We start from the raw sequence: 24,439 nt of genomic DNA, 5'->3' as shown, positions 1-24,439 counted from the left end.
ACAGTTCCTATATTGGGTTGCAAATGCAGAAGATGTGTTCATTGCTCCTGATTTAAGTTAGAATGTCCTCCAAAAGATAAAGTTACCTGAACGCTGGACTTCTGCGGCAGATAAGAGATTTTCATTTGCTTGAATTAAAATCACATACTGAGAAACTTCCTCATAGTTCAAATTAGTTGCTGTTTTCAGCTGACCAGTTTTTGGGTCCAATCTAAAATGACCTGAAAGGAAAAACATGCACCTTCGTTGTTATAGCTACCATTTCACTTGTGTCCCTCCTACCTCGTATGATGTTTCCATGGGTCCCCTCTGCTCTTAAAAATGTGAAATGCAACACTTCCACTGACTCAGCAGCAAAGGCACCACAGCTGGGGTCCTATCCCAGACCAAGCAGGCCTTAAACATGTAAAGGAGCAACGCGGAAACAGAAATTGGAAAACAGAATTGCAGCTTCTTGTTGCCCAACTCCCTTTTCACTGCTTTCCAAGTTTTTTCTCAGGTTCTAATGATTTCATTTTTTTTGTGCAGCAAACGGAATTGCAGCACAGCCACAAAAGCTGGAGGAGGGCAGATGTCCTGACAGAGGTGCAAGTGCAAGAAAGTGATAGACCAGAAGTGATTGGCAGGGAGGAAGCTGCTTGCTAACAACTTCTATTTTGGCTCCCTCAGCCTGCAAAATACCCTAACTTAAGTCTACAGGAACCCATTTGCTAGCAAGTTACCACCACCTCTTTAGCCAAAGATTAACAAAGTCCATGCTGAAGAGCTCCGAGACATTCTTTGTGTACTTTCATTTTTTAAAAATGACACAAGTTTTAATCCTTGATCTCCATCTCCTCATGGCAACATCTGCCACACAACAGACAGGTTATTCTGTTGTCTTAGCTATTTTAACTCACAAGGGAAATAGTACTCACCTTTTTCATTGCCAGATACGACCGTATAATCAATTGGTTTCCCTAAAGTTTCAGCCACAGCAAAAGTGTAAATGAAATAATCCACTCCTGTGTTTTCCAAAACAGAAATGCTAATATAGAAAATAAATGATAAATCATGTTAAGTTTCCCAGCAGTTGTTGCACTGGCAGGCTTTGAAATTTAACTCTTTAGGAGCAAGTTCTGTGTGGACTAGGTGATCTCCAAAGGTCCCTTCCAACCCTGACCATTCTGGGAAAATCCTGCCCCTTCCCCTCTAGTTGTTTGCTAGAGCTCACTGACTTTCAGAGTGCAGTGCAAGCCCTACTTTTCTAGCCAGATATTTGTTTCTCCTTCAGTAAAGGCTAAGGAAGAATGTTTTATTAGTGTGCAAGGGGAAAGGGACAAAGAGTCTGGCTTATAAAAGCTGCACGATAAAGAAATGAAAGGTGATACCTCGCATCACATTTGCAGAATCACTGGCATAGCAAAATTTCCTGGATGTTTTGTTTAAAAAACCTGATGCCCTTTCTTCTGCATGGAAGACTATGATAATTAGCTTCAACTTTACTGTGTTTTCCACTACCTGGAGAATACGTATCAGTTATATAACTTAATATGAAAGCCTCACCTAATTTCGCTCTTGTTAAACCGAGGAACAAATGGACGGTTGTCAAAGACATCAAGAGTAATCGTAGCAGTGTCATTTAAAGATGGAGAGCCTTTGTCCTTAGCCATCACTGTTAAACGTATCTCTCCATAGCTAAGCAGGTTTCCAGTTGTAATTATTTTCCCCTCACTCGTATCTTCTATCAGGAAGAACGGGCTGAAGTTTTTATCAGGGAGGATGTAGTATTCGATCAGGCCATTTTGCCCCTGTCATGAAAGGAACACAACTTCATGTAGGTCTCGCTTGCAGGACCACATTATTTCAGTGCCATAAGTCCCGTAGTACAGACTCACTGGAACCTCAGTATTTCCATGCTTAAATGGCCAGAATGCCAGAGGCACTTTAAATAACTAGAGAGAACCAGGCTCAGAACTACTTTGTGGTTAAGCTGTAACACAGGAGCAGCAGCAGGGGAAAGGGTCAATGGGCAGAGCCTCCACCCCCCCAAATTAATTTTGATGTTCCAAGATTCAAAAAAAACCCCATAGCAATACTAAAGAAAACTGCGTGCACTGGGAGTACATTTTGAAGGGTAGGATAAACACTGAAACAAGAGATTTGACCATGTCTAAATGTCTCTAGTGAATTTATTTTAATAATGGTGAATTTATTTCGAGAATTAAAACTTTGGGTTAGCTATGGTAAGATGGGTGCCGATAAAAACACAAAGCAGAAAAAAATTCACAAGCAGTTGGCCAGTTACGCAGTAAAGAAAGTGAAAAAAACCCTAATGAAAATAAGTTAAGGACACGCATAGAGGGGAACAGTCAGAGTAGTGAAAGAGAATCATATAAAAGCACGTCAGTGAGAATAAGCCAAAGTCCCTTGGATCCTTTTCACACCTTGAGGAGAAGCACAGCCTCCCCACTGCTATGAGGGTAAGCCCTGTTCCTGCCTGCCACAGGAGAATTGGACACGTTTTACTCTGTGCGCATCACTTCACTCTCCCGAGACAAGCCATTTTGACAGACTCTTAGGGTTTGCTCTATTGCGCTTTGCTCTGTATTTCTAAAAAGCGTTGTACTCTCTTCTTCCATGGCTCTGCAGCACCAGGATCAAACCCTACCATGAACGCCTGTTGTCACTAAGTCATCTGTGGACTTATAATTATTTCAGGAACAGGGAGGAACTGAGACAAAGTCTAATAATTTCAGTGCTGGACTCTGCCCCAGAATCCTGAAAGGGTGGCGCAGGGAGGATGAGTGCCACTCTGCATGGCAGAGGACCAGACCTATTATCTGAAGGATGAATGTCATGAGGGTCTCAATGAAGATCTCTCAGAGTCCAGCCCACTTTCATCAGCATTTTCACTTTTTATATAAAATAATTGAGCAGGGTGATAAAAAGGGACCATTAGATTATTTCCAGCAATATACCACAGCTGCAGCTATTTTAACCAAAACTATGCATGACGAAATAAGAAGGCACCTGCTACACCTATTTTGTTGTCACTTCTAGATGTTTCATCTTTTAAATGATATAATTAGTAGTTATGTAGTCATGGTGATTTGGTTGACTACTGGATATCTCTGCCAGTACCTGGATACTACTGGATGGGTGCAGTAGAGACATATCAAACAAAATTACTTTAAAGAATGGGGACAGAGATAATTAGCTGGGCTGCCACACTTCAGAGGCATTTGGAAAGCAGGCATTTCCATGTTCAAACCAGCTATATGATGTTTAGCTTTTACAGGTTCTTCTAATTCAGAAGTTCAAATAACTTCTCAGACATTAAATTGCTTCAGTCCTCGTATACTTCCAAAAGACTGGTACAACTCCATATAATAAGGGGAAAAATTAAGGCTAATATAGCTGAAGGAACGTGCCCAAAGACAGGGAGTACACCAGTGTCAAGGCAGAAGCATCAGAAGTCCTACTTTCCAATTCCCTGTGCTGTTAAGTCAATTAGAATTCACTTTCTGCTACAGTTGGTATTTCATGCTTAGAGAATGGAGAAAAATATATTTGGGCTGCAGCTTAAAGCAGTGTCAAAATCAAACAAGAGTACTTACCTGATCTTTGTCAGTAGCGCTCACAGTTATGACATGAGCACCTACAGGATTAATCATGTTTATAGAAGCGGAATAGGAATTCTGAGCAAATACTGGAGCATTATCATTCACATCAATCACTAGAACAGTGACATAAGTAGTTGCCTAGAAAACAAAATGGTTTCATGCATTTTCGAATGTCTTATTTAGAGATATTTTTTGTTATTTGCATATGCAACAAAAAGTATAAATTAGACTTTGAAAATGCTGTAGTAAAATATTGTGTTAGGTTTAATTTTGTGAACTCAACATCAGAGATCACTACAGGATTTTAATACAAGAGAAGCGGGAATTCAACGTTGGGGTAGGATTTTACTTCTTGAAAGGTGCCTGAATGAGTAAGAACAGGATGTGTTTAGGAGGCCAACATGTCCTACTGCTGCTGCTAGTTGCAGTTAAGGGAACCGCACATGTTCTAGTTCTGTTAAATAAGTGTGTACTATCTTTTCAAATAAAAGAAATACAGCAGAACAAGAACGATTTGGCAAAAATTACTTTTTCTTCCATGAAAAATTATCAGGCACTTACAGTACTAACAGCAGTACGCAAGAATTCCGGTTGCCCAGCACAGATTAGTCTGCAAACAATTCAGGGCCAAATTCTACCATGCACGATTATGACGTATTTCAACTAATTATGGGGTATAATACTACTCAGCATGGACAAAGGTCGCAAAAGTCTAGCCCTAAACATGATTAGGTGACTAATTTATTCTGCACAATAAATGTCTTTGATAGATCTCCCTCCCACTAGTTCAAAATCCACTCTGATTAGAAGAGTCACTGTTAATTACAATAACAGTCTTTTACCTGATGGAAAGGGGCAGATTTATTGTTGACTGCATTCACTGTGAGGTTGTATTTATTCATGGTTTCATAGTCAGGAGAGTTCTTTATTTTAATGTTGCCATGTATTCCATCTATTTCAAATATATTTCCTCCACCACCTGAGATATATTTAAAGAAGCATTATCAATGAATACATCTCAAAAGCACATAATTAACTACACTCAAATTGTATGTTTACTTGCGTCTTGAGCTCATTAAAACATTTTTTTAAATAGCATCTAGATAAAAAAAAAAAAACAGAAAATATTTTGAGTGGATAAGCATTTGAAATGTGAGCCAACAGAATGGGTTAACATGTTTTGCAGATACATCTGTCACACTCAAAAAGTAATAGTGCTTGAGGCACACAAGTGATGATGGACAAGACATTGGAGTTATGGGGTGAATCTCTGGAAGGTAAGTTCCTCCGAGCCTGTGCAACTCTTAGAGGAAATTAGAGGTGTTCCCAGGCACTTTTAGAGTCCTCTGACCTTTTGTACTTTCAGTCTCATGTTTGCTGGTTGTAACAGTCATGAAGCACTGTAACAAGACAGTGCTCATGCCAAGATCTCTACGAGGAGATGTCACAGAATTTATTCCGTCTCCATTGAAGGTGGACTGAGTGGCACATAGATCTAATGAGAAATCAATTTAACTGCCAAAAGCTCTGGCAGTGACTTTTACTGGTTTTGGCCACCTTTGTCCAAAGTCACCTCAAAGTCTGTATGCATATTGGAAATAAAACTCTAAAAACATATAAACTGTATACACATTGCTCTTGATGGCCCATACAACAAAAACAACTGCTTCAACTCCTGCAGGGTTATGGTCCAAAGGGGTCTAAATCTCCATCTCTGTCAGATTTGGGGGCAGAGGCAAAAAGTGTACTCTTCTCAACTGTAATGCCATCAGCTACCACAGTTAAAGGTGACAGGAACCACGAATCAGAGCTCTCGGTCACTGCAGTTCATAAGCTGGCACATTAATGTAAAATGAAATTGAAGGCACTTTATATTAATAGCCTGGGGCAGAGATCTGAGGCAGCAGAGTAGGTGACCTTCTGTCTGTTGTAGCATTCCTACTGCAGTGGTAATGGTGTCCAGCACAAGGGTGAAGACGACAGCTCTCCAGCAGCCCTCGATAGCGAATCAGGTCCCTGACAGACTTGTGACACCATTTACATCTGGCTCCTAGTAGCTGTGAAATGCTCACAGTGCACAGGCTGAGGAGAGTCTTAATTTAGCAGCATTTAACACCTGGCACAGACACAACAGGTTCTACAAGACAGGGGTGAATTAGGCCCTAGACTCTTATCCCTTAATTCAAGAAAGCTATGGGCATTTTTTTTTCCTTAAAATTACTCCTGCTGATGGCAGCTGCTGCAGTCGAGTAGCTAAAGATATTTTTAAAAGCTGTTTTTTAACAGAATTATGGGTATGATTAAAAGCACAACAGTTTGTAGTTTCAGCAAAAGAAGTTTCTACTCGATCAGTTTGAAAGCTGTATGAGTATAAATCAGTAAAATACCAAGCCAGGTAAAAGTGAACTTTCTTGGCTTATGTGGAAAGGGTTAACAGATAACACACACAATGCTATTTACGTTTGTAACAGTATAGACAACAAAGCGACAGTTGTTCCAGTGCAGCGAGAAAATTCCTTGTTACCTGTAAGGCTATATAGAATAAATGCATTGTCTCCTGTGTCTCTGTCTGTTGCTGTGATTTTTCCAACTATGAATCCCACAGGTGCATTTTCATTCACACTGAATTCAGTCACTGGATCAAAGACAGGCCCGCAGTCATTAGCATCGGTGATCTTTATGACAACTGTGCAGTAGCCTCTTTTCTTCTCAGGGATTCCATCATCTTCAGCATATATCACAACCTGGAAGTTGCACAATTATTGGTAATGAGAAATCATACAAATAGGTACTTGCATAAGGATTAAGAAAATTTTGGTGAATTTTAAACTTTGGAGTATTCTTAGAAATGTAAAGTCAAATTCTGAATTCACCTCAAAATGATTATTGAAAACTTAAGAAGTATTTAGTAAATTAAAAAAATCTTTTTATATAGAACCAACAAATTCACCAATATTTTTGCTTCAACCAAAATAAGATCATTAAAAAAAAAAAAAATCCAGCAGTGGCAGCAACAATAAAGATTAACTGAGAATCATATCTGCAAGATCTCAGTCCGGTACAGATTCAAGCAAACAGACAGTACTGCACACATGAGCTGTCATTGTGAAGTTAGTTATTTATGTGCTGAAGTCTTTGAGAGTTTGTAGGACAGGTGAACAATGAGCCTTGCTTGAATTTCATTATAGTCTAAAGGCAGTGTCTTGCTTTAATAATGCAACACATCTTGAAAAGCCCACATTCTAAAACAATGCATAAAATGTTCAAGCAATATCAAGCTAAACAAAAACAAAAGTGTCACCTGTTATCCAAGGAAAGATAAAGAGTTCTGAATAATGGAAAGACTTAAGGAATCTAAAGCAAACCTGATACTCTGTAGGTTCCTCTTCATAATCAAAGGAGACAGTGGAATAAAGAATTCCAGTTGCTTCATCTATCCTGAATTTTAGTCTGTCTCCACTGAGAATGCCGTATGTTAGGAAACCATTTCTACCTGTATCGTTATCCTGTGCTTTCAGCTGGACAATCTGAGTAGCGGGTAAATTCTGTGGATGAAGAACAGATTGAGGCTGTCAGAGACTTTGGATAGCTGTGATTTCTTGAATTATGTGAAAGGAGGAAGTAACAGGAACCGCATACACTTACAATAAAAGTTTTAAAATCAAAATTACACAACTCATTCAGCACAGTACAAGAATCTCTTGTTTTCTCTAATTTACAGAAAATAACTTTCTTCCCCCATGCCTCCACCTACAGCAGCAATCTTCAGGACGAAAAATCACCATGATTTCAAACAGACCAAATGTTAACCTCAAGCATCTGACTTGCTATTGATGAATTATTCATGTTTAACAGCCTCTACTCCTATGAAACTCAATGGGTGTTCTCAACTTCAAAATCATGTTTCTTTCTGAACACTATTTCGTTAATAATTACTTTTAAAAAGAAATAATCTATTTTTTCCTTTTAGAAAATGTTATTTGCCTTAAGATTAACAGTAAATATCAGTATTTCACTTGCAGAGCCATTTGAGACCTGAAGTTATTTGATCCAACAGGGCATTCAGTAATTCCTACTGTGTAAATATTTCACATGGAAATTAATTTTTAAGGTTCAGAAATGTGGTTCTAACTCTTCTGCATTAACATTAATAGGTGTAATAATTAAACCTATATTTGCTTAATGTTAGAAATGGACTAGATTTTAAATCAGTTGTGGCTGTTAAAGACAATGTGTGTGAATAAGCTGGGAATCTCAAAGTCAAGGTGCTTGCTATATAAAATATAAACATGATCAATGTGCTTCTTTTTAAAAAAGTAGCTAGCAGATTAAAGTGCAAAAAGTGTTATTTGAAAATTGAAGAGTGAAATGTTGAGCTAGATGCTTTTGCATAATTAAATGCTGTGGCTTCTTTTGTAGGCTATCATAACATAACAGCCACAGACTGAAATCTGCCTTGCTTTCTGCTACCGATTACTTAGCGTCAGGAAGAATCACAACAGATTGTACATGAACAAGAGGAGAAATGTTGCTAAATTAGAGACTTTTGCCTGCTACTTCTCTGTATGAAGTTCCCTTACAAAAGGCTGAGTGAGATTCTACAAGGTGACCAGCACATTCACTAGATTTTGAATGCACGTGAACATTCTCTGTGTATAAATATGCAAAATGGACTGGCTGGTTTTTCTTCGTGGAGCCCCTTATTAGTAAAAGATTCCCTTTTCCTTCAATATGTCCACACTTCTAAACCATTCTCTTTGTGTACTGGGATTTTCAGCTTAAAATAAACCTTAAAACATCACATGGCAGAACAGAACAAAGGCATGCCAAGTTCCAGGTTTACTTCTATACTCACCAAATGATTTTTTTTTTTATTATTTTGAGGATTTATTTTTGTCATTCAGTTTGGATGATATTTTCTTACCTCTTCCAATCTTTTTTCTAGTAGAGAGGATGGGAAAATGGGAGAGAAATCATTTTCATCAATAACTTCCACACTCACAGAAACGTCATTAAATATGCTAGCATTAGATGAATCTCTTGCTCGCACACTAAAAATGACTGGAAAATCTTCCAGTTTCAAGTTCTTTCTCGTTCTTATGACACCAGCGGATGAATCGATAATGAAATACCCTGTTTTAAAAGAAAAACAAAACAGAAATTATTCTGTTTATGATTTTATTAGTTAAAACTGCAGTTATAAAACCTTCAATGAAAACTATACATTATGTAGATGAATACTGTATGTTATAGTATTCTTCAAAGAACAAAATAAAATTCAACATGGATTTACAAGAATGCCAGATGTATCCAGGGCTGTAATTAACAAAAACAAGTAATTCAGAAGGTCAGATGGGAACCAAAAGGGAGCAGTTCACTCCACCACTCTCAGTCAGAAGATCTTCACCTTCCTCTAAAACAATCAGAGACTATTTTTCCCTGTTTCAGCCAGAAACTATTTTATTTCCTACAAAGTCCTGTTCTTAGTGAAGATGAGGAATTTGCAAATAACTTAAATTCCCACAAAACATTTTACAAAATGAGATATAAAGTGGCTGTGTTCGATGATACAATAAAATCAGCTTACTAAAATCAGTTTTTTAAAAAAAGACACATGACAATGCACTGATCCAGTTGATCCTATGTAAACTTACGATACACATTTACGTTTGTTAAGAAAACATCACTGAGTTAGTTTTTCTACCAGCAGTCTTTATGCTGAATGAGGTATTCTTTCTCCAGTCACTGTAACTTTATGCCTGATCAGGTACCACCTGATCTTCCTGCAGCAGACATAAAAAAGCATACAGCTGGTGCAGTCAGCTCTGTATCATGTGGCTTTAGCTAATCTGACAGAAATTCAATCATGTGCCCACACCTGATCCGTATCAAATTTGTCCATCTTGTTGATATACATCCAGTATTAATGGTTGTAGAACTGAGACAAAAGCAAAAGGAGAGAGAGGAGAAACAATCCAAAAGCAAAGTGCTCTGCAGCGCTCGTTGTTTAACACACCCTCTTTCTTGTTATTTCAAATAAAGAGCTTACCCTTTTGATCTCCAGATACAATACTGTATATCACAGGGACCTTATACAGCGCACTGATCTGTACAACAAATGTATCTGGCAGCGTCTTCTCACTCAGAGGGGCAGGCTGATAGGCTGCTTCAGAGAACACTGGAAATGAAATGCTGATGGGAGCTATCGTTATCGACACCTGCAGAGACAAGGAGATGACTACGGGGATTATGTTTTCAGGTTTAGCAGACTTTTCTACTCAGGTATGCAACAGAAGTCCAGAACTTTGCCAGTAAGAAAAAGCCTATGATTGCTGCAGTTTGACACATTAGTGTCTTGAAGGCAGCAGAAGGTTAGTGAAAAATGTTCGCATCATCATCATCAGTTCAGGTTCACCTGTATGCTTTCCTAAACGTAGAGAGGGATTCCAGTTCGTTGCATAGAGCACATTTCAAATTACTTGTCTAACTAAACAGCTCTCAGCAAGAGGTACTGATCTGTGTTTGCAACAAGTTCTTCCAATGGAGAATGTATGACCAGAGCAGGAGCTTGTCAGTACAGCATTTTGAAATTATTATAATTGGCTGTATATGAAAAATGGTGACAGGCGATAAATAAATAATGCTTACTGCTTCACAAAAATAAATATAATTTATTTCTAAATGATACCAGACAACTGCTGTCCAGTGCTGTGAAGAATGATGGCTCGTAAGTCTACATTTTAAGATTCTGTTGAATATAATTTTCTACATCTTTATCCATACACGTTTCTAGTCCTTTTTTTTTCAGTTCTGCTAAGCTGTGATATTTAGTGGCAAAAGATCACCAGCCAGTTATAAGCACTGTGTTAAAAATCATTTTGTCACATTTACATTTCTCAGTCTTCAATTTAGAATTTATTTTTTCTTTATTATAGGAAAATAAACAGGAACACCTTATTTGCTGTCTGCTGTTTATTATATCACATACTTCTATTACACCCCTCTGACTGTCCCACTCCTTGACCTTGCACAGAAGTCTCCACTCCTCTAATCTTCCTCCTTTCACAGTATAGAGCTTCTGTCTGTCTTTTCCAAAATGGAATAATCAAAACAAAGATGGGTGGTGTGCCGGCAATTGCTCTCGCAGCATAACTTTGTAACTGTTACCATCTTGTATCCTGTTCCTGAAACACGAGTGGGAGCCTGACATTCTCATTCTTGTCTTGCATAGTTTCACCTCACTAATACCCATTTCCTGGTGTAGTTACACTCAGTTTAGAATAAAACAATCTGGGGAATAAACTGCACAAGTAGACACTACAGCAAAAATTTTACTACCTTTACAGAAGTTGAACGAGGCGGCACACCCGAATCAGTAGCAGTGACCATCAAGGAGTAATACAGGGGAACAGTCTGTTTGGATAAATCTCTTGTTAACGTGAGCATTCCTGTGGTACTGGAAAGATGAAAGAGGCCATCTGAGTTTCCACCTGAAGAGACAAAAACAAGTGTTGGAGATGTTCAACCGAGCCAGTAGAGACAAGCAACTGAATTATATGCCCAGGATTTAAGAGACACGGGTTGAAATCCTAATCTGTATCTGCGATTTGGAGCAAGACACCTGCACTGTCTTGATTCTGCATCTGCTTCACAGCATCATTTGGGCCGGAAGGGCCCTTGTGAGGCCTCTAGTCCAACCTCTTAGCTCAAAGCAGGGTCATGAATGAATTCAGAGCAGGTTGCACAGGGCTTTGATGCATCGGGTACTGAAAAACTCCAACGATAGCCACTGTGGGCAACCTGCTCCAGTACTTAGTTATCCTCACAGAGGACTTTTTTCCACCTTATATCCAGTTAGAATCTCCCACTTCAATTTATGACCATTATCTCTCATTCTTCTGTTAAGCACCTTAGATTAGCAGTGTGCAAGTACCCCAGTAATAAACACCTGTAGGATTTTTTTTCTAACATACCTGAAATATTGTAGAAAATGCCTTCATCATAACCTTTGCTTTCATCTCTTGCATTAATATCTACCACCAGTGTGTCAGCTGTAGAATTGTCTAGAAGGATCCGGTAATATGAGGACTTGTCAAATATGGGTCCTTCTTCATTAACATCTTCCACAGTAACTAAGAAAAAATGTCCGAGTGTAAACATGAGTTTCTCTTAACAGCTACAAGCTATTTCTTCAGCTCCTCTGAACTGAGTTGGAGCTCTTTCAATTTAAAGCAGATGGCAACCTTATTTTCTGTACTGCAAAATGCTTGCCTTTGTGGATTAAATTATTTATTGCTCAAGCAATAGTTTCCCACAACGGCTGCATTTCTGGCCAGCATGCTCTCTCTACTATCTGTCATGAATAAAATCATCTTATTGTTCTGCTGGGCTCCTTTCTGTGTCCATATTCATCTGGTATCTCTAGTCTTTGGCTTGGATTGCAAGCACTGTGAGACAGGATTGCTTATTTGTACATCACCTGGCACAATAGGGTCATGGCCCACAATTAGCGAAACTGGTGTGTACAGTAACGTAATTAACAGAGAACAACAAGTAATGGGACCAATGCTTCCAATCAGACTGATCAAAACTAGGGCTGGCCAAAACTTAGGATACCAACTTCACAGAAATCTTTTATGTTGTGTTAGGAAAAAACCAATATTTTTTTTCCCCAGGAAAAAAACAACAGCAATATAGTACTTTTATTTTAGCAGGACTAAAAATCATTAACATTTTTTTTTAAACACCCTAGAAGCAGGCTTTCTGTAAATAAGCAGAAAAAGAACTGAACTGTGTTTTTTGAAACCTTTTAAATCAAAATGTCAATAGGTACTCAACAAAGACCATAGAAAAATTTGTGGATAACACTGATGTAAGTAATGTCATTTTGTGTGAAAAATCTTCATTTTTGACAAGCCAAACATTTTTTTAGAAAAATTTCATCTGGCTATAGTCAAAAGGTCACATAATCATTTCTGATCATTTACTTCAGCAGCCTGTATTACTACTGAAGGCTATCTTTATGCCTTATAATTACACATGATGAAATATTCCCTAAGGGAAACAAAGGTAAATTTTCTGTGATAAACTAGATCTACCTGTAATGTTTGCTGTGTCCTGGAGAGATGGCTCTCCAGGATTGAAAGCTTTCAGAATAAATGTATACTGGGAACGACTTTCATAGTCCAGAGGTTGCAGATTTGTAATATTTCCAGAAAGCTCTCCAACATGAAATGAGGAAGTCTCTCCAATTATGGTGTAATGAATAATGGCATTGTACCCTATATCTTTATCTGTGGCTGCTGCACTCAAAATCTGAATAAGAAAAAACAAACAAACCCAACAGGTTTAGAGCAGAACCAAGACAGTGGCAAAACATACACACAAGACAGGTATTTAACTATATAGTGTTTACTGACTGAATTACTCATATGGCCATTAATTGCATTACTAGAATATTGAAACAGCATATAGCAGGGCTTGTAACAGATGTTACAGATTCTTAGGTGGTAACTCTTCCCCTGATTCCTATAAACCATTAGCTCACATCTGCAAGGCAGATACGGAGCCAGAAATGGATATACTGGGAGAAGACAGCAAACCTTAAGAACAAGGGGATGCTGGATATATGCACAACACCTACAGCAGCTTTAAAACATGCTGCCTGTAGGTCCTCTGAAAATTAAATCCATGCAGTGTGGCATCACTGCTGGGGACAGGAGGAAAAGGGAGAGCGGCACAATGAGGGTTTTAGAAAGAGTCAGTGGGATAGGCACTCCACTGTCATACAAAATGATCATGCCGTGTGATTTTACAGACTCCACAAACTAAAAAAATATGTTTAGTAATGCACAGTCATCATAGATTTCTACCACTTCCAAGTTTACATAAAGAAAACAACTGCAGAACAGCCAATTTATTCTTAATGTCACATACCACGTGTGGAGGCTCGTTCTCTTTTACAGTCACGGAGTATGATTTCTGGGGGAACACTGGTGGGTTGTCATTCACATCTTCTACAGTGATGCTTAGAACTAAGCTTGTAGATTGCGACGGTTTGCCAGAATCAGTGGCCTGCAAAGAAACGACTTGTCATTGAATGCAGCATTACACTGATACAAACATATTTTACCAGTTCAATTTTGTTCTGAAAATTGTGAAAGGAAACTTTGTCTCAGAAGACTTTCTGCTGGTCTAGTTATCACCCAATTACATTGCTCTAGCCCTGTGCTTCATTAGGTATTGGGTGTCTTCCTGCAGCTGGTATCCTCCCCGTATCTCATGCTCCTGCCTTGATTCATGAACAATTAATAAACGCTCAAGCCCGGATCCAGGTCAAATGTGTCATGTCATCAAAAGAGGTGGCACTAAACCATGGTAATAAAACCATGGTATGAAGATGCATATCTGTGATGTGGCATTTAAAAGAATAAGGAAATCCCTTGCATTTTGAGGGCTTGAAGTGTCTACAAAGCAAGTTGTGATAGCAGCTAGTATGTGGCAAATTCACAGTGCAGTTTTACATTGCACTAACATCCGCCATAGAAAAGTTCAAATCTATAGGTACATATAGACAATTCCCAATTAGTCTTTAAAAGCATTCATTTGTATTAATTCTAAAATTTTCAGAAGATGCTGTTCATTTTTAGTATGTTCCCTTGCTGTCCTGAATACGTTCCACAAGTTCCTTGACCTGTTCAATTATTTGTTAGCAGTAAAGATCTACTTAAAATATATTTGAACATAATGGCCAGTGCTGGAACACTTCTTTGCATGCAGAGTAATTTATCTGATTAATAGCAGTAAAAAAAAAAAATCAATGAAATCAGCTAGAATAAATAGAGACTCATGTGAATGTTGTATGAAACTTTATGCTGTCAACTTTTTTTTTTCAACTTGGAAATCTATATTTAAGGTATTTTAAAAAGGTCTAAGTACATGTATTTTGAAAAAAAAAATATAAGGGAAAGAGACAAACTATGGATTGACAAAGCAGTAAGAGCAATACAACAGTATGGTAGCTGCAAGGTCTAAAATGGACTCAGGAATGCTTTGCAGATTTCACAGTAAGCTATCATGTAACTATGACCTTTAAGATCTGATGTTCATAGGTCATTTATGCACTAGTACTAATTTACACAGCAGAAAACAAAGCTCTGGGTACAAAACAAAGTCAAAATTCATTCATGAATTCCAATGGAATTCACTAAGATTAAGTGTTTTTCTTGTGATCATTCGGTATTTTCTCTTTTTTATGTTGAGAGTTTTGTGAACTTGCATCAAATTTGTCAACTTACTATTATTTTCAATTCATAACTGTCCATCATCTCTCTGTCTAAGGATTTTTTTGTCATCAGCTTGCCAGTGGAACTGTTAATATGGAACACTCCAGCAAAATCATCTTGCAGAGAGTAGCTTATAAGTGCGTTAACTCCTATATCCAGATCAGTAGCAGAAAATACGCCGAAGTCTAGACTAGCTGCATTCTCAGGAGCTGATAGTTTAGTCTGAATCAATGTTGAGAAAGCTGGAGCATTGTCATTGATGTCATTGACTCTCACAGTCACCTGTATTTAAATAAAAGAAAAAAAAATAGGAAAAAAGAGACAAATATTTGAGCTGTAGAACAGTATCCAAAAGAGAATTTTGATTCATTTTAGTCTATGGAAGCCTGGAGGGAAAAAAAAAAAAAAAAAACATACAAAAAAACACCCAAACTAAAAAGCAAAGGGATACATAACTTCAACATTTTTCAGCATTTGAGCATTTTCACAACTTCAGCATCTCAGCATATTTTTTTTTTTAATTCTCAACTGCTACAAGTGAGATAACACATACTCTAATTGGAAGAGATTAGCAGGATTAATAATCTGGGGTTTTTGACTCATCTACTTCATGCATTTGACAGAACTATGCACAAAATCAGTTTCGGTGTTAATCAGTTTCTCTGGCTATGTTTCTTGTTCTTGACTGTTCTTCTGTGAACAGTTTCTTGTTCACAGAGGAACTATCAGGCAGTGATACAATTTATGAAGTTGACAACATTTCAAGATGGTAATATCTCCTTGGAAGGAAAAAGGGAAACTAAATAAAAGGCTCTCCAAATCCTCATGCTTGCATAACAGATAACACATCTCAATATTGCCTTATTTTTAATATATATTTAATATATTTCATATTCCTTGTTAAAAAAAATATTTGTAAATGCAGTATACTGTACCAAAGCAACAGCTGTATTGGGTGGCACCACGGAATCAACAGCTTCTACAATGATGCTGTATAGGTCGCGTTCTTCTCGATCTAGGCTGGCAAGAGCCACAACGTCTCCTTGGTCACTAACAGAGAACTTGTCGCTATGAGATTTCAGAGAGTACACTACTTGTACAGCTATGCTTCCAGTCAGAGCCTTCACAGCGCCAACAGCAGTCCCAGCTGGTTCACCTTCTTGAATGCTGAACTCATAGCTGGAGCTATCAAAAGTTAGGCCGAAGCTAGTGTCGTTTACCAGCAAGTAGAGAGTAACAGAGGCTAATGAGAGAAAACAAATTAAAATAGTGAAGTTACTGCTAGAATAATCACGATCTGTGCTCCATTTCCCTAAATTTTTGGGGAACTAATAGAAATGACAGAAACTGGCATGTAGGAAAGAGGAATGATAAGAAAAAAAAATAAAACCAATAGTAATAAGGATTAATATGCAACACATAAAACACAATGCCTTTTATACCTAACTACTGTTCCAGAATAACCCCACTTCACTGATCACAGCAGTGTTGCTTCAGTATGTCAGAAGAGCAAGGATCACCAATTTGAAGTTAATGGGATATGCAGGTATTTTCCACTCCTTAAAAAAAAAATCTTACACTAAATTGCTTTGTAAAAAAAGAGAAGGGATATACATAAAACCATATGAGTGCAAATTCTGTCGTGGCCACTCATCCTATTTTAAGAAAATCAATTGTTTCTCCTGTTCATGATAAATCAAAGCTAACCCCTAAAAATAAATGAAAAAGTTACAGAAAATACCACGTAACTGAATACTTTTTGAAAGAGCAGAAACTTGTTTGAGGGTTATTTGCTAGTTTCTAATTTAGGTGTTTCTAATTCTAAGAGAAAATTCAGGAAAACTGAAAGAGAACCACACATTATCAGTATTACTTTAATACATTTTTTTGGGGTGGCTACTACTACGAAGTCCTGGTTTTTGTACCAAAAGCACCACTGCAGAACGACAAAATTGTATTTCTAACCAGAATTATTAAATCAAGCTTTCTGTTAATATGATCAGCCGGGAGGAAATCAAAGCGTAAAAAGCAAATATTCATCCTTGCTGAAACGTAACATGGATTCTAGCCCTAATTCATTTTGACTTGACAGTGATGGGATTAATTTCAATGTTTGCAAAGGTTACATTGGGGGGGGGGGGGTGGGGTAAAAAGATATCATTTACCGTTTGATGTAAGCTGAGGAACTCCATGATCAGCAGCAATAACTATCAGCGTAACAACTGTGTCAGCTGTGATATGGTCCAAGTTACTGCTGAGGGTGATTTCTCCAGTGTGATTATTTATACGGAAATCATCAGAATGGTTCACGAGGCTGTATTGAAAAGAAATCAGTACAACATTCGTATTAATGGCATTAGAAGTACCACCTGCTTATTGTTACTTCTGTAACAATCACTCAACAGACAGTACTTGTTTGTTTATAAAGAATGGCTAAGCAACAGGTTTTAATTGCTGTGCCATTAGCCTAAATACATATCGGGCTTTTTATTTCCAAGTATGTCTTCCATCATGAAAAAAGACAGCACTCATGCCTTCAGTTCCCATTACATCCCAAGCCTTTGATCTTCCCATGAATGGAAGGCAGATACTGCACACTCAGCTGCATATTCAGCGGCATAAGAAATCCAGGTGACATTTGTTTGAAGACTGCAGACCTGCTAATTCCTAGTGCTCTGCAAACTCTCACAGATTACTTTTTCTTGTGTGCAATCCACTTATGTGTTTAAAGGTAGAATACCATCTCATAGGTAAAAATAGTATCTTTCAAGACATTAGTTTTAAACACACACAGTTTCCTGACTCATTCACCTGGCCTTCTCAATCTATACTTTTCATGTCAAGGTATCCTGGCATTTTCCATGATATAGGTCTCATCCAAAAATCTTTCTCGATTTTTTTTTTATGCATAGTGCATTAGGAAGGTTAATATTTCTTGAACCCTTCCTCCCAACAAACAGAAGATACGTGAAAAAACAGTCGTTCTCAGAGATTCATTTACTTTCTACTCAGAAACTCCAACACATTATACAAAATTTCAGAAATTCAAACAAAACTTGGCTTTTGGCTTTTGTTGCTAAGTTTACCATTTGACTGCGTTCTCTTTCTTATGGTGTAATCATGATTTGACAAGTTCTAAAACACAGAGTAACGACTGTCCTTTTTCCTAATTTTAAAAATCATTACTGATTATACCACTTGTAAAATATCTATGAACAGGTCTTATCTTATGACTAACAAAAATACTTTGTGAGAAATAACAATACGCTTCTGTTTCTTTGTGGTGCACTGACCCTGGCTGGATGGCAGGTGACCACCAAAGCTGCTCTTTGGGGAGCCGCCCCCTCCCCAGCTGGACCAGGAAGAGAAAAATACAACAAAAGACTTGTGGGTCGAGATAAGGACAAGAAGAGATCATTCATCAATTACTGACACAGGCAAAAAAGACTTGACTTGGGGAAAACAAATTTCATTTATTACCAATTAAATCAGGATAGGATAATGAGAAATAAAAACTAAATCTTAAAAACACTTTTCCTTTTCCCCTCCCTTCTTCCTGGGCTCAACTTCACTACCCATTTCTCTACCTCCTCCCCCCAGCAGTGCAGGGGGATGAGAATGAGATTTGCGGTCAGCTCATCACACATTGTCTCTGCTGCTCCTTCCTCCTCAGGGGAAGGACTCCTCACACTCTTCCCCTGCTCCACCTTGGGGTCCCTCCCACGGGAGACAGTCCTCAACAAACTTCTCCAACATGAGTCCTTTCCACGGGCTGCAGTTCTTCACGAACTGCTCCAGCATGGGTCCCTTCCACAGATGCAGTCCTTCTAGAACAGACTGTTCCAGCGTGGGTCCCCCATGGGGTCACAAATCCTGCCACCAAACCTGCTCCAGCATGGGTCCCTTCCACAGATGCAGTCCTTCTAGAACAGACTGTTCCAGCGTGGGCTTCCCACAGGGTCACAGCCTCCTTCGCGCATCCACCTGCTCTGGCGTGGGGTCCTCCACCGGCTGCAGGTAGATATCTGCTCAATCGTGGGACCCTATTGGCTGCAGGGGGACAGCCTGCCTCACCACGGTCTTCATCATCAGCTGCAGGGGAATCTCTGCTCTGGTCCCTGGGATGCCTACACACACACACACACCCACCCCTTCTTCGCTGACCTTGGTGTCTGCAGAGGTGTTACTCTCACATCTTCTCACTCCTCCCTCTGGCTGCAATTGTGCAGAATTTTTCCCCCCACTTCTTAAATATGTTATTACAGAAGCGCTATCACCACCGCCAATTGCCTCAGCCTTGGCCAGTGGCAGGTCCTTCTTGGAGCTGGCTGGCATTGGCTCTGTCAACATAGGAGAAGCTTCTAGCAGCTTCTCGCAGAAGCCACCCCTGTCGCTCCTCTGCTACTTTATAAAACCTTGCCACACAAACCCAATACATTCTTTAACAAAAGATACTTAATGACCTCACAGACACTTACCTATACGAAATAACAGAATTGTTCCCAATGTCAAGGTCAGTAGCAGACACAGATAGCACAGACAGTCCTTCTTTTGCTGTGGCTACACGTACATTGGCCGAGTATTTTGCTTTCGTAAACTGAGGAGGATTATCATTCACATCTAATACTTGAATGCTGACATACGTGAAATTCTGGCGTGCGACAGGAGAAAAATCATGATTCAGAAAATGCACAGAAACTTAAATTTATGAATAAAAGGAAGTTGCAAATAAAGAATAACGAGTTCCTCTCTATTACCTGCCTTTGAGGTACTCCATGATCAGATGCCACCAACAGCAGCTCGTACTTCTCTTTAGTTTCTCGGTCTACGTAGCCATTAACCAAAATCATTCCATCCTAGAGAAGGTAATACAGTTCACACACAGATCATTTTGATAACTCTTGTACACTGAGTTCTCAAAAGACATGTGGGATGGAAATTCTCTGTTCTCCTTTGGACAAATAGAGTTCAGATTCCAAGCAACATCTGACCAGTATATCTTAGTTTTTCGATGTTGACGTATACTTCCAAACTACAGAGTACGTGCTGGTTTTGATTTCATGTGCACTAGAATGGTTACTGCCAACTCCTTCTACCTGATGTATCTTACTAAGTCGAGTAACTTCATGAAAAGCAGTACCTAAACATTGGTTTTAGCAAATCCAAACCCTTACCTGTTGAATGCTGTATGGATTATCGCCATCCTCAGCTGACAAGTAATAAGTAATTTGCGCATTCTCTCCCTCATCCAGATCAGTAGCAGTCACACGTCCAACTCTAGCAGGAGCACCCAACATGTAATCTCCTTCCAGAATCTCAAATCTATATGGCTGCATCTGAAACTCAGGGTTATTATCATTGACATCCAGAACAGTGATATGGAACAAGGCACTTGAATTAAGCCCGTTCGTTTCAGCATCAACTGCCCATACCTGCCAAAGTAAGAAACAAAAATGGAATTTTAATTGACGGTATTGCCATTTTAACCATCTGATGAAGATACAAAGAAAGGTTTGAGGGAATGAAGTAGAAATCAGCCAAAGCTGCAGAGTCTGTCCTCAAATTTACTTGTAAAGTGAATCCAGATGTAGTCTCCCTATCCAGTTCTGCATCATTCCTTAATGAAAGAATTCCGGGGATATCCACAGTAAACAAAGTACCATTATGAATAAAGTGTCCTTGAGAAAAGCCAGCCTAAAAAGAAAAACATAGTTCATTTAAGATTAAAATGATGAATATTTAAGTTTTAAAAATAATCTTATTAAAATTAATACCTGACATTTCTTTAGGACTTCTCATTACAGAAGTACAAGTGCTTTGCAAGGTTTAATAAGTGAAATATTGCACCCTGAGCTATGAGAATAATGGACTTCTTCGGAAAACAGAAACGGGGGTAGGTAGAAGCCCCTGTGGGCTTCCCTGTTTGCGTCCTACACATTCCCTCCCTAAAGCTCTCTAAGACCAATCCCCATAATGCGAGGAGCAGCAACACAGTTCAGTGGTGTCTGAACTGGGAGAAGCATTTATGCTTCTTTAAAACTGACACAAGCAAGAATAGTATAGCAAATCAGAAATCTCTTCCTCCAGAACAGCTCCTCAGTGCCATGGCTACACATGAAATTTCATTATAAAAGAAGGGGAGAAAGAAACAACTTTTTATAAAGCAGAGTGAAATTGTGTCATTTCCTATTAAAGAATAAGAAACTGTATCACTTTTACAACTGCCTTTCTAGTGAATTAAGCTGATCCTAAGAGCAGGTTGACTGCATTGCAGAATTGCACTAACAAATATTGTCAGATAGAAGCAAATAACCGAGCAATATTAAACCAGAGTTGATTGTTTTGATGTAATAAGCAATAACACAGAACTTTAAAAACAAACAAACAATCTGCTCTCTATCTGGTGTGACATACGTGCATTTATCTCATATGCACGTGCACAGAAACAAACAATTTTTTCTGTCCTGAGTTATGTATCTGAAGGGAGAGAAGCTCTCCTTAGCTTCTCCAATATAGCCAGTAAACTATTTTGTACAAGGTCTTAGCTTCCTTGGTTAAGGAAGTTTTATTGCTCCATAGAAACCAAGATGAATTTTTAGTGCCACAAAATGTACTTATCGCCAGCCATTTAAGAAGTCTCCTTTGGCCATTTACTACTATGCCTTTTTGCAGGTTAGTAGGGAAAAACATGTCATTTTGATTTATCAAGATGAGATGACTTTGGTACCTACCTCATCCTTGTCAGTAACACCAAATGTGTAAATAGGACTACCCTTCTGTAGGTTTTCAAACACAAATATATCATAAGTTGCCTGATTAAATTCTGGTGGGTTATCGTTGACGTCTAGCACATGCACAACAACAAGTGTTTTAGCGCTGAGACTTGGCTGCCCTCCATCTGATGCCTCCACTTCTACTTCAAATTGCTTTATGGTTTCATAATCCAGCTGCTGGCTCAGGCTGAGCTGGCCTGTGGTCAAATTGACAAGAAACACCGGTGAGGAGGTTGCAGGTTGCTGGCTAACAATTCTGTACTTCACAAGGGCATTGGCTCCAGCATCCCAATCAGTAGCAGATACTGTCAGTAGTGCCTTTCCAAGCACTTCATCTTCAGGGACTCTCACTTCATAGCTATTTGATGAGAAGACTGGAGCATTGTCATTCACATCGTCAATAACGACTGTCAAGTTGAGAGCCGTAGACAGCGCGGGCTGGCCTTGGTCACTGGCAATCACTGTTAAGTTATAGAAGCCTTGTTCTTCTCTGTCCAGGACCTTTTCCAGCAAAATTAATCCCGAGGTGTCAATATCCATTTTTCCTTCTCCACCCTTCAGAGTATAAACCACTAATCCATTAAAGCCCTCATCCATATCCGTAGCTGACACACGGGTAATATTAGTTCCAGCTGATGTGTTCTCCGGAATAGTAATGGTAGCGCTCGCTGTACCAAACACAGGACTATTATCATTGATGTCTGCAACTTTGATAAACACTGTAGCATAGTCAGTAGCACTTCCATCTGACAAGGAAATATTTAGTATATAATTATTCTGGGATTCATAGTCCAGTTTGGTTTTTGTCGAGATGATTCCATTGACATCAATGTCAAAGGTAGCAGATTCCGTCAGTACTTGAAATGTAACTGGTATATGGGGATTTAAAGACTCATACTCTACCTGTGTAAGATACAGCATATTAACGATAAGTGAATTCAAACCAATAAACCACTGTCTAAAAAAGAGTAACGGTTTTAACTATGTATGAACTTATTTTAATAATTTTATTCATTAAAAGAAGTAAGAATCAAGCCACAATATACATAAAAATAGAGCTGGAGAAGACTGTTTTTTATAGGAACATCACTAATACAGAAATGTAAAGATGTACAATACTTAATAAAAATAACGGACTGCACTTTAACCTTTGGTTCTGTCTTTCTTTATACAAAAAGTGAAAAATTAATTAACTCTGGCAGCCAATAAATCAAACACTGAAAGGCATTATCTTCTCTCTGCTTTGGTATCAGACCTCCCATCTGTCTTCAGAATTGCATCTACGAAGGAACTAGCACAGTGCATTCTGGTGGCCTGCTTGTCTGAGCATTTTTTGATCTAAATAAGGAGCAAGTTTAGAGCCTTCTTTGAAAATGCCTTTATGACGCCCCTCTGATAGGAAGTCTCCATTTCTTAGCTATATCATGTCACAGGGTTTTAGATTTATCACCAACAGATGAGTGAATATTGCCTATCCAAGTCTTTGGGCCACTATAGGCTTTGGAGAATATCCAAAGTCAACAAAGGGCTAAGTATGAAAGTTTACTTTATCAAGCAGTTCTGGGGTTCATTTTGTTTGGTTTTGGTGGTGTGGTTTTTTTGTGTTGTGTGGGGGGGGGGGGGGGGGGGAGGGGATTTGTTTTTTTTTTTATATATATATATATTAAATGGCAGCAGATGCCATTTAAAGGTTTGCAATGGAAGGAATAGGCTTCACAGATGGTAGGCTTCATCTGAGGGATGTGATCAGTATGTAATGTATGCGAAGCTTGATACGCAGAAAAGAAAACATAACATCTAGTTATCCATAACTCAGGAGGATATAGACATTTAGAGCATACATATTACAGGATTTTCTTATAGCTGTCATGTCCAAGTGACAGAATAAAGTTATTCTTACTTTTGCTACTTCAACAGGACTGACTAGCTCTTCTTCCACAGACACATTATATGTTTTCTGAATAAACTGAGGTCTGGAATCTCCAACTGCTAAGATTTGTACTGGCACTGATGAACTTCTTGGAACTGTCCCACCTGCAAGCAAAAGAAAACAAGCTCCCAGCAGATGCACAAAATACCTTCTGCATAAAAAAAAAAAAAAAAATACTTTTCCACTGGTACTGATTTATTTATATTTTTTTTTAAATCCTTACTGCTACTATTACAGTACTGCTGGGAGATCCTAAGCAAGATCAGAGTTTCACATATTGGGTGTTAGATTTACAATACACAAACCTGAATACATAACACAGTATTAGCACAGACAGACAAAGGATGGACTGATGAATCTCTTTTGTAACCATATTTCCCCCAATACCCATTTTATCTATGTGGCCATAATTTGAAGACACAGAGGTCATATTGACCAAATCAGGGGAAAATTGGGAGGCTGAAAACCACTTTGTATGCTCATGCTACCAGGAGTGAGATTCCATTCCCAAGTAACATTTATCTCTGTCTGTATTTAGATCATAAATGTTCACCAAGTTCTCTGTTACTCTTTTGAAACAAAGAAACGCTCAACAAATACAGCAAAGAAAACATTTGTGCTGCTTGTCCTAAAAATGGCTTTGGCATCTCCATTTTAGTTTTTCAATACCAACATGACGTGCAAACAAAGACCAAGTTACTCATCACATTTGACTTTCATTTTAGTCCCTGTTGACTGAATTATAAATTCCTACCTTGTGCCTGAATCTCTATATTCTATGCTGTGCAACACCAGTCAATAATTAAAGGAAGGTGTGAGGTGTATATTATTTTACAGTCTTCCAAT

At 38.5% G+C, this 24,439-nt stretch overlaps 1 protein-coding gene across 1 annotated transcript in view; it reads right to left on the bottom strand.

The window, feature by feature from the left end:
- Positions 1-24,439, bottom strand: part of LOC104287379 (protocadherin Fat 4-like) — a 45,074-nt gene that overhangs the window by 6,514 nt on the left and 14,121 nt on the right. The window contains exons 14-35 of the mRNA XM_009886077.1: positions 23,564-23,697; positions 21,622-22,566; positions 20,459-20,584; positions 20,065-20,322; positions 19,648-19,746; positions 19,369-19,541; positions 17,056-17,204; positions 15,826-16,133; positions 14,903-15,172; positions 13,542-13,679; positions 12,704-12,920; positions 11,579-11,737; positions 10,944-11,095; positions 9,655-9,823; positions 8,530-8,738; positions 6,971-7,150; positions 6,130-6,349; positions 4,448-4,584; positions 3,600-3,743; positions 1,546-1,790; positions 918-1,027; positions 87-221 (exon numbers count right to left, since the gene is read on the bottom strand). Of these exons, the coding sequence (XP_009884379.1) occupies positions 87-221; positions 918-1,027; positions 1,546-1,790; positions 3,600-3,743; positions 4,448-4,584; positions 6,130-6,349; positions 6,971-7,150; positions 8,530-8,738; positions 9,655-9,823; positions 10,944-11,095; positions 11,579-11,737; positions 12,704-12,920; positions 13,542-13,679; positions 14,903-15,172; positions 15,826-16,133; positions 17,056-17,204; positions 19,369-19,541; positions 19,648-19,746; positions 20,065-20,322; positions 20,459-20,584; positions 21,622-22,566; positions 23,564-23,697 (4,677 nt within the window). The remainder of the gene's footprint in view (positions 1-86; positions 222-917; positions 1,028-1,545; positions 1,791-3,599; positions 3,744-4,447; positions 4,585-6,129; positions 6,350-6,970; positions 7,151-8,529; positions 8,739-9,654; positions 9,824-10,943; positions 11,096-11,578; positions 11,738-12,703; positions 12,921-13,541; positions 13,680-14,902; positions 15,173-15,825; positions 16,134-17,055; positions 17,205-19,368; positions 19,542-19,647; positions 19,747-20,064; positions 20,323-20,458; positions 20,585-21,621; positions 22,567-23,563; positions 23,698-24,439) is intronic.

This window comes from Charadrius vociferus, unplaced genomic scaffold, assembly GCF_000708025.1.
Source record: "Charadrius vociferus isolate BGI_N301 unplaced genomic scaffold, ASM70802v2 scaffold455, whole genome shotgun sequence".
Lineage (NCBI taxonomy): Eukaryota > Metazoa > Chordata > Aves > Charadriiformes > Charadriidae > Charadrius > Charadrius vociferus.
The sequence above is the reverse complement of the archived record's forward strand: the minus strand, read 5'-3'. Positions and strand labels throughout refer to the sequence as shown.